This window comes from Canis lupus, unplaced genomic scaffold (assembly GCF_011100685.1).
Source record: "Canis lupus familiaris isolate Mischka breed German Shepherd unplaced genomic scaffold, alternate assembly UU_Cfam_GSD_1.0 chrUn_S1650H1843, whole genome shotgun sequence".
Taxonomy (NCBI): Eukaryota; Metazoa; Chordata; class Mammalia; order Carnivora; family Canidae; genus Canis; species Canis lupus.
The window spans coordinates 37,445-51,446 of NW_023330495.1; the positions used below are offsets into that span (position 1 = coordinate 37,445).

General features: G+C 53.2%; 1 protein-coding gene and 1 long non-coding RNA gene across 3 annotated transcripts; both read left to right on the plus strand.

Moving 5' to 3' along the window:
* The first annotated feature begins 1,918 nt into the window (after window positions 1–1,918).
* On the plus strand, window positions 1,919–4,949 carry LOC119878474. Its single transcript, XR_005386937.1, has 2 exons — window positions 1,919–2,074; window positions 3,532–4,949. It is a non-coding gene; the product is annotated as an uncharacterized LOC119878474 (long non-coding RNA).
* Window positions 4,950–6,766: 1,817 nt separating this feature from the next.
* On the plus strand, window positions 6,767–10,847 carry LOC102151654 (ral guanine nucleotide dissociation stimulator-like). Of its 2 annotated transcripts, none has more exons than XM_038589088.1 (5): window positions 6,767–6,980; window positions 8,241–8,434; window positions 8,953–9,012; window positions 9,920–10,113; window positions 10,334–10,847. In XM_038589088.1, exons 1-5 carry the CDS (start codon window positions 6,843–6,845, stop codon window positions 10,672–10,674), a joined length of 927 nt encoding a protein of 308 aa, XP_038445016.1. In that variant the 5' UTR covers window positions 6,767–6,842; the 3' UTR covers window positions 10,675–10,847. The 2 variants fall into 2 exon arrangements, with proteins under 2 accessions (XP_038445016.1, XP_038445017.1); XM_038589089.1 differs by having other exon boundaries at window positions 10,340–10,847.
* Window positions 10,848–14,002: the final 3,155 nt, after the last annotated feature.

Sequence of the window (14,002 nt, forward strand, 5' to 3'; positions counted from 1 at the left end):
GTATGTATTGTATTATAGTTAAGAGAACAGGCTCTGGAGGACTGCCTTTTTAATCTTGTTATTTCTTAGCTCTGCGACTTTTGGAACATTTCTTAATCACTGTCAGCTTCTCATCTATAACATGAGGATAATAATTTATGCTCTTAAGGTTACTGCGAGGATTAAGGGTGAATGTGAATCTTCCTATGTTGCTGGTGAAAATGAAAAGTGGTACAGCTGCTTTAGGAAATAGTTTGGGGTTCTTCAAAAAGTTAAACAGAGTTATCATATGACCTAACCTATGTACTGCTAGGTATATACCCAAGAGAAATGAGAACACACATCCACACAAAAATTTTCTAAGAAATTCGTAACAGCATGATTCCTAATAGCCAAAAAGTGGAAATACCCCAGATGTCCTTCAACGGGTGAAAGGATAAACAAAATGTGTTATATCCATACAATGGAATATTATTCAGCCATAAAAATAAGGATACTGATACATGCTAGACATGGATGAAGCCAGATACAAGAGACCGCATATTGCATGACTCCATTTATAGGAAATATTCAGAACAGGCAAACTGATAACAGAGAGAAAGTATATTAGTGGTTGCGGGCATGAGGGAAGAGTGGACTGGAGAGGGACTACTAAGGATTATGGGGTTTCCTTCCCAGACCATGAAAATGTTGGACAACATGACAGTGGGGAACTTTGTGGACTAAACACTAAAACCCACAGAACTGTGCTTTATAGGGTGAATTTTATATGTATCATATCTCAGTAATAAAAAAAAAGAAAAAAAAAAAAAAAAACAACACCCGGGGTGTTTCCAAATAAGTCGTATTCAAAGTGCTTAGAGTTGTTCTAGGCAGGCAGAAAGTGCTATCTACGTGCGTTAATGAAGATTGATAGTTGTGATGAGCATGAGATGCGCTTATTTGTATTTTCATGGAAACGTAAGCTTTCAGAAGCTAACTCTCCCCTCTCTCCTGTAAAGCCAGGCAGGACAAGCTTCAGATTAACATCTGTAATGAATGATCAACCGTGAGCAAATCTACCAGAGAGAAGAGAGGTGGAGATCTGGGCGGGCAGATACTTTTTCCTAAAAAGTCCAACGACCGTAAATCACCACTACGACCTTCTCCTTGCATTTGGTTCCGCTTACTGTACGCGTTAACTCATCTAATCCTCGTAGCAATTCTTTTTTTTTTTTTTTTTAAGATTTTATTTATTTATTAATGAAAGACAGAGAGAGAGGCAGAGACACAGACAGAGGGAGAAGCAGGCTCCGTGCAGGGAGCCTGACGTGGGGCCGATCCCGGGACTCCAGGGTCACCAGGGTCACGCTCCGGGCCCAAGGCGGCGCCAAGCCGCGGAGCCGCCGGGCTGCCCCCTAGCATCAGTTCTCCTACCGCTAATCTTCCCTAATGAATGAGTAAATAGAAGCTCCAGGATATTAACGGACCTGCCACAAACTGCTAAACTAGTAACTGCGGAGAACGCGGACTTGAGCTTATTCTATACCTGTCAAAACGCACATCTGCATATCGTATTAAAAAAATTAAGGATTTGCTCTTTTTGGGCGGGGGGAGGGAGGGATGATTAATTAAGGGTTTTTTTTGTGGGGGGGGGAATGAAGGATTTTTTTTGAGGGGAGACGTTTAAGGAGTACTGGGCGGGGGGGCGGGCGTGAAGTAACGAGCCCTAACAGGAGACGTCGCTGTCACGACCTGCAGCACGAGACTAAGGCGGACGCGCCGAGCAGCGGTCTGGGGGGCTCCTGACCCGGGGCCGGGCCTGCAGCTGCGGCTCGCGGTGGCGCCCTCAGGTCTCCTCCGTCAGGCCGGCCCCGCACGAGCGCCCGGAGCTGCCCGGCAGCCACAGAGCCCGCGGCCGGAAGCAGGCCCGAGGGCGGGGCGCCGGAGTTCCCGGCTCCCTCACACCCCGAGTTCCGCGAGACTCGACTCTCCTCCCCACGGGGGGGGCGGGGGGGGCGGGGGCGCCGTCGGAAGAGACCCAGAGTCTCCCGCGCCAGCTCTGGCCTTACCTCTTGGCCTTGGTTCCCTTGAGCACGAGTTTGGTGGACTTCACGTACGAGTATTCGGCCATGGTTGGGGGGACGCCCTGTCCGCCGAGGGGAGAGCTGGCTAGCGGCAAGAGACCTCCACTGGAGGAGGGACTGGCGAGGGAAGCCCTCCCCGCGCAGAACCGCAGGGACCCCCTGAGCGCGCAGGCGACGGCGCCTCCGAGCCCCGGGCGTTATTTTTCACCCGCCTCTTGGCGCCTACTTCCTGTTTACAGTCTGGGGCTACGGCGACGGCAGAGGGCCGAATTACCTCAGGGTTCATTTGCTTTGGAGAAGCGCGGGTTCGCGTTTCCGCAAAAGAGAAAAAACGGGGGGGGGGGGGGGGGGGGGGGATGGGGAGGGGAACGGACGCGCCCCCTGGCGGCCGCCGAGGGCCTGACAGCTGTGGGGGCGCGCTAGAGGTGTCCTGCTCCGTGTCCCGGGAAGGCGACCGGGTGATGAGCCCCGTGATGGGGCTCCCGGAGCGCCCCCCCGCTTTCCTGGGCGTGAGCTGGGCCTCCGAGGGCTTGCGAGCCCTTCCAACCCCATCAATTCCTATTGTGTTATCTAGGGAGACTGGAGTGGTGGGCAGGAAACGACTGGGGAGTCCAGGAAAAGATAATTAAGTGCATAAGTTTGGGGGCAGACGGCACGAGCGCGGTCGGAATCGGGTGCAGGTGCGGCGGAGGCCGAGGCGCACACTCACGACCCGAGAGGTCTGTCCGCCTAGCAGGGGCCTCGGGGGGCGCTCCAGCCCCCGCGACCGTGTCTCCGGCCTGCTCCGGGATCTTCCGACAGTTTCTTAAAAAAAAAAAAAAGAAAGAAAGAAAGAAAATGTTTCAAAAAACATTTTATTTTTATTTGAGAGGGAGGGAGAGAGAGAGAACGACAGCAGGGGGAGGGGCGGAGCTCCGTGTAGGGCTCCCTCCTGGGGCTCCATCCCGGGGCTCCACCAGGGACTCTCTTCTGGGACTCTGTGATCATGACCTGAGCCGAAGGCTGACCCTTCACCAACTCAGCCACCCAGGTGCCTCTCTTACAACAGTTTGATAGTTCACTTCCCTGATTGCCTTTTCTCCCACTTCCAAACCACCTCTGATAATGCTGCCTGAATGATCATTCTAGAGAACTCGCTGATTATTCCCCAATCTAAAAATCTATTAAAGGCAACCTATTACTTTCAGGAGAGAAACTCCCGGCATCGCTTAGTAAACTATTGACAGTCTGGCCTCTTTTCCCACCACCTAACCTTTGCTACCGTAGTCCCACCAAATGGTTGGAAATGTCTGAATGCTCTCTGTTTGCTTCTGCTCCCTGGAATCCTGCCCTTTCTTCTTTCCCATGCTCTTCACTTGGCCCCAGGGTTTCCAATGTTTAAGACAATATTAATTAGTGGAACCTCACTAAAATAGGGAAAGGAGGAGAAAAGAGAAAGTTAGGAGGTGAAGCCTTACCACTCAACATCAATTATGGTTAATTACAGAAAGAATTATCAATGAAGAGCCCAACAGAAGAATCAGCAGCAGGAAAGAATCATCAATCACAGGCTCCTGCAAGGGAAAGATGTATTTCGTATCTCTGACAACATCTCCACTACCCCTGCAACTCAGCCCTTTGGAAACCATCATGACCTGGACTTCTGCTATTTTTTCCCCCCCAATGGACTTTTGTTTGGAAAAAACCCTCCCAGCTTCATTCTTCTTCTGCACAAAATAATGTTCCTCTTTGTTTGTTGCATGTCCAGAATTGGAATTCTGTTATTCCTGAAAAAAAACCATTTTTTTGCTAGTAAAATAACTGATAGTTTTATTTTTCAGGTTAAAACTCCAAAAAACTGTCTTTAAATTCCCTCCTGCACTCCCCAAGCATCCTGCATTTCTCATTCTGTAGTTAATTGTGTGCTTTTTCAGGGCAGGAACATAAGTAGCTTATTCGTCTTTGTTTCACCTATATACCTTGTGCAGTACCTGCTTCAGAGTAGACCCCGCATAAATGTCTGTTAACATGTTAGGATTGTAAAGCCTGAAGTTCAGCTGTGGGTTAATGAAGAGAGTGGAACATTTAGGAGTGTGACTAGATAGGAGGGGTTGTGGTAGAAAAACAGGAGGAGGAAAATCAGAGGGGTGAGGAATAATATATTATCATGGAGGCCACTGGAGGCCCATTCCTTATTTATTTACCAACCGTCTCTGCAAAAACACCATGTGCTTGATGATAACATGTTGGCACCAGTATGGACAAAGGCAAGGAGCTAGGTGAGTGCTGCGTTGTGAAAAGAGAAGTGAATAGCCCAGTTGGTTGGAGACAGGGCATGTAGATTACAGTGGTGGGATCCAGGATTGAGAAGGCAAAGTTGGGTCATTTTGTACCTGAAAAATTTGCATAATCAGGAAGCAATTGTGAGGGTACTTTGCAGGGGGGTCAGATGAACAGAGTGGTACTCCAGGATGGTTACTCTGCAGCACTTGGCAATGCGATATAAGCCATGAGCTTTGGCTATTTTTTTTTTTTTTTTGGTAATACGAGTAACTGACAAAAGATAGTTATTTCAAATAAACACATTGCCAACCACAAGACTAGACAAAGAGCCAGCCCCACTGCCCCCTAGGCTCCTTTGTGAACTTGGTTGATTTCAATAAGTGACCATTTGGGCCACTTGCCTTTTCTCTTCCTGAGCTTTAAATTCCACACTCTTATATTTTAAATTTTCTAATAAAGAGTGAGCCTATAAAACCCTAGCCCCCCACACTTGGCTCTGATAAAAGCAGAAAACCTGCCTGTGCATACTTGTATGCTCGCCATCCTCCTTCCCCCTGCCCTGTGTGACCTCGCTATGTGGTTCCAGGTGTGCTGTGTGATTTCCAGGTCTTATAAATAATAAATCTCTATTGTTTCAAAGTTTCCCATTGTTCTTGAAGGGCATCTTGAAATCATAATAAGAAGCACATTAGCGGGTCCAAACACAAGAGTGGTATATTGATATTAGCATATTGATATGCTAAGACTGGCACAAAACAGTGTGATCAGTGGTGTGATACCAAAACCCTTTTACTCGAGCCATGACTCTTTTTTTTTTTTAAATTTTTTTTATTTTTTATTTATGATAGGCACACAGTGAGAGAGAGAGAGAGAGAGGCAGAGACACAGGCAGAGGGAGAAGCAGGCTCCATGCAGGGAACCCGAGGGGGGACTTGATCTCGGGTCCCCAGGATCAGGCCCTGGACCGAAGGCGGTGCTAAACCGCTGAGCCACCCGGGCTGCCCTCGCTTTCTTAGTAAAGAGAAATTTTACCCCCTTACAAACACAGTATGACACAATCCCTTGTACATTTTCATTAGCTTAGTCTAGACCCCCAGGTGACTCAGGGGCTGAGCTGAGCATCCACCTTCGGCCCAGGGCCTGATCCTGGGATCCGGGATCGAGTCCCCCATCAGGCTTCCTGCATGGAGCCTGCTTCTCCCTCGGCCTATGTCTCTGCCTCTCTCACTCTCTGTCACTCTCATGAATAAAGAGATAAAAATCTTTAAATAAAAAACAACAACAGAAAATAATTCGCTTAGGCCTTTGCTGGAAGGTGCTGCTTGTTGCCCAACTTAGGTTCCATGGAGTCCGTGAGGCACGATCACCCTTACATTCGAGGCTTGCCGTTTCTTTGTGTCACCAAAGTGCTCCTTCTTCTTTATCCCTCTCTCTGCTTTTCGGTTTGATGAATTATTTTTTCATGATTCTATTTTAATTACTCCATTTTTCTCCATTCGAGACTCAGCTGTCTTTCTTTTTTTATTTAATGATCTTCAGTGATGTTGCTTCTCCTCTGCTAACTTCCTAGTTCTGCATCTGTGTCTACATTTATATCCGTGTCTCTGTTTCTCTGTCAGTGTACGTGGACACACAACGTGCTTTCAGTTCAGTTGGGGGTCAAGCCGGAGAGTCAGTGCCTCCTGTCTACTTTCAGTTCTGTGGCTGACAGCAGGTTCCCTAGAGCCCAGGTCAGGGCGACCCACTGGGTGCACCGCTGTCCACAGCTCACCCAGTGGGAAGGAGGGAAGGGCCCATAACACACGACAGGCAGGGGTTCAGGATAAGGACGGCCTCACACCTTCTAGGCCGAGACTCTGACACCTTCTGTAGGGTTTGCCTTGGATTCAGGAGCCTAGGATCGTGGGGAGCTATTGCCCATGCCTCCCCCGGTGGGACTGTCATCTTCTGGGCCTCCAGTATGAGAGAACTGGTGCCCACGTGTGTGCACATGGACCTCGTGGGCCTGGGCGCATGTACACACCAAGGAAGAACATGTGGTTGGAGGTATTTCCCGCATGTGACACCCGCCTCCAATGTCATAGATATGATGCCACAGTGGCCTGGGGACGTCTGGAGGAAGCACCCGCTAGGATAATCCCTGTCCCACGGGCAAGATGCAGACCATCCCCGACGGGCACAACGGCTTCTCTGGGGTCAAAACCGGGGAAGAATGGAAAGTTGTGTCTGAACGCAGGCGTGTGTCCAGGCTGGGGCCCTGGCTGCACACAGTCCTTCCCTGGGGCCTGTGGACAGGGGTGCGGGTGTGTCACTGTGTGCACAGGCCATCGCCTGCAGGGACGGGGGAGCCGTCGGCAGCCCCGAGCGCCGCCCCTGCAGCTTCCTCCAGGAGTGGGTCAGGGAGGGGGTCCCAGGAAGTGAGGTCACTCCCGTGACACAGAGCCCAACAGAACTTGGAACCCCCGTGACCAGGCAACCGCATCTAGTGCAGCCCCACCTCAGGCTCACTTGGCTGGAGACATCCGCTCCTGGAAGATGTTCTCCTGCTGCCGGCCCACCTCTGGGGGCTCTGGCTCCCAGGAACCCCAGGGGTGCCGCTTGTTCCAATGCTGTAGGCTTTGGCTCCAGCATAAAAACCAACGCCTCAGGGCGTTTATCAGGAGGCGCCGTCAGGTAAGCCAGAGCAGGCCAGGCCAGGCCCCCTGTGCCAGCCATCCTGGGTGGCCCCATCCCCTCCTCTTCAGCTTCCGGGAAACAGGGATGTGTGGGCAGGTGCATCCAGGCTGGGGGACATTGCAGGGCGGCAGGTTCCCCGGTGATCCCTTCAGGGTCACCCTGAGGTCAAGGTGGGCAGGGTGCAAACAGGGCTCCTGAGGTCCTCTTACCCGCCGAGTAAGAGTCCCCCCGAGGCCCTGCAGCCGATCCCTTTGCTCTCCTTGGGGGAGGGGGGTGCCGCCTGCGCTGTGCTGTGTCTGGATGGGGGCCGCTGGGGGTGCGGCCCAGCCGAGGCGGCCGGACCGGGCGCTGAGGCCTCCTGCCTGGCTGCCGGGCACTGTCTCCACAGAGCTCCACCCGGGACAGGGGGCGCGAGCGGGAGGAAGGGGTGCTCTGCCCCACCGCCTCGAGGAACTGGGAAGTGCCCTGCGCAGCTAACAGAGGCCAGCGCGGGCTCAAATGAGTGCAGGGGCCGGGGCACCCCCGACACCCGGGTCCCCGATGCGGCACGAAGGGCCCCGGGTCCCAGAAGCCAGCCTGCTACTCCCCTGGGCTCCCCCCTACACTCCTGCTCCCACATGAGTCTGCATTCCCCTGCTCCCCACACTTGCCCCAGGGCCCTGCCCCTGCCTGGGCCAGATGCAGAGTCCCTGTGCACAGAGGTGTAGGAATACCAGAGCAGAGCCTTCAGGGGCGGCCTGGTCGCCCAGGGGTTTAGCGCCTGCCTTCCGCCCAGGCCCTGACCCCGCAGGCCCGGGATCGAGTCCCGCCTCGGGCTCTCTGCACCAGGGCTGCTTCTCCCTCTGTCTGTGTGTCTGTCTCTCTCGGTCTCTGTCTCTCTGTGTCTCTTGAGGTCCTTGTACTGATCCAAACTTTTTTGAACATTTATCCTCTAAGATTGTTTCTTTATCGGATAGTTTGTCTTGTTTGTGTAAGAGACAGGCAGAGAGCAGGGAGGGGAGAGGGAGACCCAGGCTCCTGAAGCAGACTGGGCCCCAAGCGCAGGGCCTGCCAGGGCGGGATCCCAGGGTGCTGAGGCCACGACCCGAGCCACAGCCCAGAGTCAGAGGCTAAGTGACTGAGCCACAGGCATCAAGGCCCGGGTTCCTGCCGTGGGCACTCCTGCCCCCCACGGCCCCCGAGAGCTCGGGCTGCGGGCTGCGCTCCCACCCCAGGCCTCCCGGCGGCTCCATGCACGTCCCCTCTGTCCCAACTCAGGGTGCAAGGGCCTCGGCCGGGAAGGCGCCTCCCATCTGCCCGACGAAGCCCAGCCGGACGGAGCTGCTGGAGCAGGAATTCCAACAACTGCTGCCCGCCTTGCTGCGCAGGGATGTCATCTCCGTTTTCATCTTTTTAGACAACTGTCATGGATTTGCCACCACCGACGAGGTGCTGGATCTGCTGTTTACGAAGTGAGCACCTGCGCCTCCGCAGCCCAGGGGTGGGCCACCTGCTGGTGGGGAGGCTGGGAATGGTTCTGAGCTGCCCGGCCTCGGGCCGCTCCCCCGCCTGGAGCAGAGTCACCCAGGGCACAGTGGGGTCCCGGAGGGCAGCCCCGGGGCCTGGCCTGTGGCGGGTCGGCCAGAGGGGCTGTGCCTGTGCTCCGCAGCCGTCCTCCTCCCCCGTGACGGGGCCTGTGCCTCCTCCCCACCGTCACCGGGGGGCTGTGTCCTGGGGCAACCACACAGGGGGACCCCGGGCGCCCAGGCCCACTCAGATATCGGCCGTGGGCCTGGCCGGAGCCTTTCATGCTCAAGCATTCAGGAGGCCCCGGCAGGTGCGGGCGCTTCTCCGGGGGCTGCCCGTGGCCCCCCGCACAGAGCTGACGGCCCCCGGGGCTCCGGCCTAGTCGGGGGTCAGAGGTGACAGCCCCCACGGTGAGAGGTCGCGGCCACAGGATGATTCGTGGGATGCCCCCGCCCTCCCCTAGATATGGGTGCATCGCAGCTGCGTGTGGTGGCGACGACGCGGTCCTGCAGCGCTGGAAACTGTGAGTGACTCCGGCCCCTGCCCGAGGGCCTTCCCTCTCCAGGAGGGCAGCGAGGGGGCTGTGGGCCGGGGGTGCTGGACCCTCACCCCACACATCTGCAATTCCCGTGACGGGGTAAAGGTCTAAGGGCCCTTCAGGAAAGGAGGAAAGGAGAGCCGTGAATAGGGTGTGGGCTTGGTGGGAGAGCACTGGGACCCCTAAGGGAGACTTTCTCCATGCCCGCCCCTCCCAGCCCTCTGTCTGCCCCACACCTGGGACCCAGAGCAGAGGGGGTGGGGAGCATCGCACTCCCCAATCTGGTGGCACCTGGACCCAGTGCACAGCAGGTTGCCACGAGGGCCATTGAGGGCTCACAGACCCGGTGGCCCTGGCCCCGTGGGAGACGGCAGATTAGAGTCAGTGGAAGGACACCCCCCGGGGCCCCTCATGAGGGAGGCAGCGCAGAGCCACAGGGAGGGAAAGTGGAGGTCCCGGGTGGCTCCTGGCAAGGCCTGGCAGGACACAGAGCCCGAGCCCTCCTGGCTTGGACCTTCCCAGAGCGACAGTGTGTGCAGTGAGGGCAATGACAGGCCAGACGCCCCCCGTCCCCGGACGCCTGCCGGTGGATTCAAGGGGCAAGTGGGCAGGGAGCCAGGCTGAGGAGGGAGCCCCGCTTCCCAGCAAAGACCGTGATGGTCACACCGCTGGGCGTGGGCTCCCCCGCACAGAGGCTTCGTGCCAGCCCCTCCTCGGGGAGCAGGCCTGTGGCAGGCAGGACCGCCAGGTGGCAGGTGGACGAGGAGCAGGACTGGCCTCTGACAGCCCCGCACGGGAGGCCGAGGCCCCGGGTCCTGCAGGGCTTCCCCGGGACACCTCGGTGTGAGGGAGCCCTGTCTTCTGACCCCTGTGCCCACCTGTCCCTCCCCAGGGCCATCTGCTGCATCCTGGAGATATGGATGGACTATTATCAGGAGGACTTTTGTCGGCTCCCCCAATCTGCCTCCCTGAAGAAGATTCTGGAATTCATAAGGCAGCGCATGCCAGGCACAGACGTGGAGCTCCGTGCCCGGCGTTACCTGCAACAACTCAGACGCCTCCATGCAGCGGAGCCAGAGGCTGGGGGTGAGGAGGCCTGGGGGTGGCCGAGCTGGGGACAGGGTGGGCCCCACGGATCCAGCGTCCGTGCAGCTGGGCCGGGAGCAGGGGTTCGGCTCACACCCCATCCCCACGAGCTGCAGGCTGTGGACACCTCCCAGGGCTCTTTGAGCGGTTGGAAGAGTGTCCTTGATTTGGGAGGGACGTGGAAAGTCCGTCCTGGTGGTGATACCTTGTCTTCTTGGAGCTACAGCTTCGGCCCGAGCAAAAGACCCTGAAGCACTTCCGGAGCCCGCCCCAGCCCCAACTGTGGGGCCTGCTGCCTCGGATGGGCCTGAAGTGCTCGAGGCCGCCCTGGCTGCTGGGGCTGAGGGCTTGGCCCCAGCTGAGGTGCCAGCTGGGGAGGCGAAGCCCCTGCAGATAGTGGTCACTGCTCTAGATCACGGCTGCGCCCTGGACGAGCCACGTGCACCTGCGGCCACCCCGGAGGAGGAGCAGGCCCTGGCACCTGCAATCGGGGTCCCCAGAGTGCCAGAGCCGCCAATTGCCTCTGGGACAACTGGCTTCAACCTCTGCGCAGCCCCCTGACCACCTCGGGAGCCCGCCCCAGCTCCCACCGCAGGGCTCGTCATGCCTGCAGCCCAACGGAGGCTTGCCCTTCCCGTGTCATTTCACTGTTTCTATATTTTGAGTTTTTCTTTAACCTGTAAAATGGCTTATGAGTTTTATTGTAATAAAGTATAAGTTAACTTCAAACAAAATTCACTCTGATGCTTTTAAATTATACATCGTGGACCTACACTTTAGGTCCATTCACAGTGTCACAGGTCCCAGAGCCCAGGGCGCCGGGGGACACAGCCCAGGATCGGGTGCTCCCCCAGGTCAGGCAGAGGCCGGGAGGACACAGGACAGCCAGGTGGCTCCTGCCCCCGGGCGGCCCGAGCTGTACAGATCGGCGGGCCCGCCCCTGGAGCATCCAGGCCCCTGCACACTGGGAGCTGCAGTAGTCACTGCGGGAGCTGACTCCAGAGCTGCACAGCTGGCCGCCCCCACTGTTGTTGTCCCTCCTGGTGTCACCCTGTACCTGGGACTGAGCAGGGGCCTCACAGATAAACAACTCCCACTGAGCCATACACCTGGCAGGGGCCTGGGCAGCTCCCCAGGTGCACACACCCGAGAATCAGCACAGCAGGCCCCTCCCTCAGAAGACCAGCTAGAAGGTCAGGGGAAAAGCAAGGTATTGACCAAGCAGCACTGGAAAGTTCCAGGGGAAGCCGAGGGATTTACAGTATATAGAATCAGAGGATACTCCCCCTTGTTTTTTTCTTTTCTGTTTGTTTCTGTTGTTTCCCCACCCCCCCCCTTTTTAATTCTTTTTTATTTCTTCTTTTCTTTTTTTCTCTCTCTCTCTCTTTCTCGTTATTCCAGTACAACTTGTTTTTGGCCACTCCACACTGAGTAAAATGGCTAGAAGGAAAAACTCACCTCCAAAGAAAGAAATCAGAAACAGTCCTCTCTCCCACAGAGTTACAACATTTGGATTACAATTCAATGTCAGAAAGCCAATTCAGAAGCACAGTTATAAAGCTACTGGTGGCTCTAGAAAAAAGCATAAAGGACTCAAGAGACTTCATGACTGTAGGATTTAGATCTAATCAGGCCGAAATTAAAAATCAGTTAAATGAGATGCAATCCAAACTGGAGGTCCTAACGACCAGGGTTAACGAGGGAGAAGAACGAGTGAGTGACACAGAAGACAAGTTGATGGCAAGGGCGGAAACTGAGGGAAGAAAAGAAAGACAATTAAGAGACCATGAGGATAGGTTAAGGGAAATAAATGACAGCCTCAGAAGGAAAAATCTACATTTAATTGGGGTTCCCGAGGGCGCCAAAAGGGACAGAGGTCCAGATTATGTATTTGAACAAATCATAGCTGAAAACTTTCCTAACTTGGGAAGGGAAACAGGCATTTAGATCCAGGAGCTAGAGAGATCACCCCCACCCCCCTTAAATCCATAAAAACCGCTCAACATTTAACATTTAATACTGGAACTTGCAAATTCCAAAGATAAAGAGAAGATCCTTAATGCAGCAAGAGACAAGAAATCACTAACTTTTATGGGGAGAAGCTTTAGGACAACAGCAGACCTCTCCACAGAGACCTGGGAGGTGAGAAAGGGCCGGCAGGATACAGTCAGGGTCCTAAATGAGAGGAACCTGCAGCCAAGAATACTTTATCCAGCAAGGCTCTCATTCAGAATAGAAGGAGAGATAAAGAGCTTCCAAGAGAGGCAGAAACTGACAGGATATGTGACCACCAAGCCGGCTCTGCCAGAAATATTAAGGGGGGACCCTGTAAAAGAAAGGGGAAGTCCAAGGAAACAATCCACAAAAACAGGGACTGAATAGGTATCATGATGACACTAAATCCATATCTGTCAATAGTAACTCTGAACGTGAATGGGCTTAATGACCCCATCAAAAGGACGCAGGGTTTCAGACTGGATAAAAAAAGGCAAGACCCATCCATTTGCTGTCTCCAAGAGACTCATTTTAGACATCAGGACACCTACAGCCTGAAAATAAAAGGTTGGAGAACTGTGTACCATTCAAATAGTCCTCAATAAATGCAGGGGTAGCCATCCTTATATCAGATAAATTAAAGTTTGTCCCAAAGACTGTAGTGAGAGGTGAAGAGGGACACTATATCATACTTAAAGGATCTATCCAACAAGAGGACCTAACAATCACGAATATTTATGGCCCGGATGCGTGAGCCGCCAAGTATATCAATCGATTAATAACCAAAGTTAAGACATACTTAGATAATAATACACTTATACTTGGTGACTTCAATGGAGCGCTTTCTGCAATCCACAGGTCTTTTAAGCACAACATCTCCAAAGAAACAGGAGCTTTAAATGATACACTGGACCAGATGGATTTCACAGATATTTATAGAACTTTACATGCAAACGCAACTGAATACACATTCTTCTCAAGTGCACGTGGGGCTTTCTCCAGAAGAGACCACAAACTGGGTCACACATCAGGTCTTAATTGATACCAAAAGATTGGGATCGACCCTGTGTATTTTCAGACCATAATGCTTTGAAACTAGAACTAAATCACAAGAAGAAGTTTGGAAGGATTTCAAATACGTGGAGGTTAAGGACCATCCTGCTACAAGGTGAAAGGGTCAACCACGAAATTAGAGAAGAATTAAAAAGATTCATGGAAACTAATGAGAATGAAGACACCACCATTCAAAATCTTTGGGATACAGCAAAAGCAGTCCTGAGGGGGAAATACATCGCAATACAAGCATCCATCCAAAAACTGGAAAAAACTCAAATAGAAAAGCTAACCTTCCACCTAAGGGAGCTGGTGAAAGACAGCAAATAGATCCAACACCCAGCAGAAGAAGAGGGTTAAAAAAGACTCGAGCAGAACTCAATGAAATAGAGACCAGAAGAACTGTGGAAAAGATCAACAAAACCAGGAGTTGGTTCTTTGAAACAATTAAGAAGGTAGATAAACCATTAGCCAGCCTTATTTAAAAGAAGACAGAAAACACTCAAACTAATAAAATCATGATGAGAAAGGAGAGATCACTACTAACACCAAAGAAAGGACCTAGAGTGTATTCTATATGTTAAGCAAAGTCAGTCATTCAGAGAAAATACCAGATGATTTCACTCATACGTGGAATTAAAACAACAACAACAAGAAAACAACAACAACAACAACAAACGAATATGGGGAAGGAAGGAAAAGAGTGGGAGGTATACTATAAGAGATTCTTTAGTACAGAGAACAACAGGCTTGCTGGAGGGAAGGAGGGCATGGGATTGGCGTGGTGATTGGCAGTGAGGAGGGCACTTTGTGATGAGCACTGGGTGTTATAGGTAAGTGA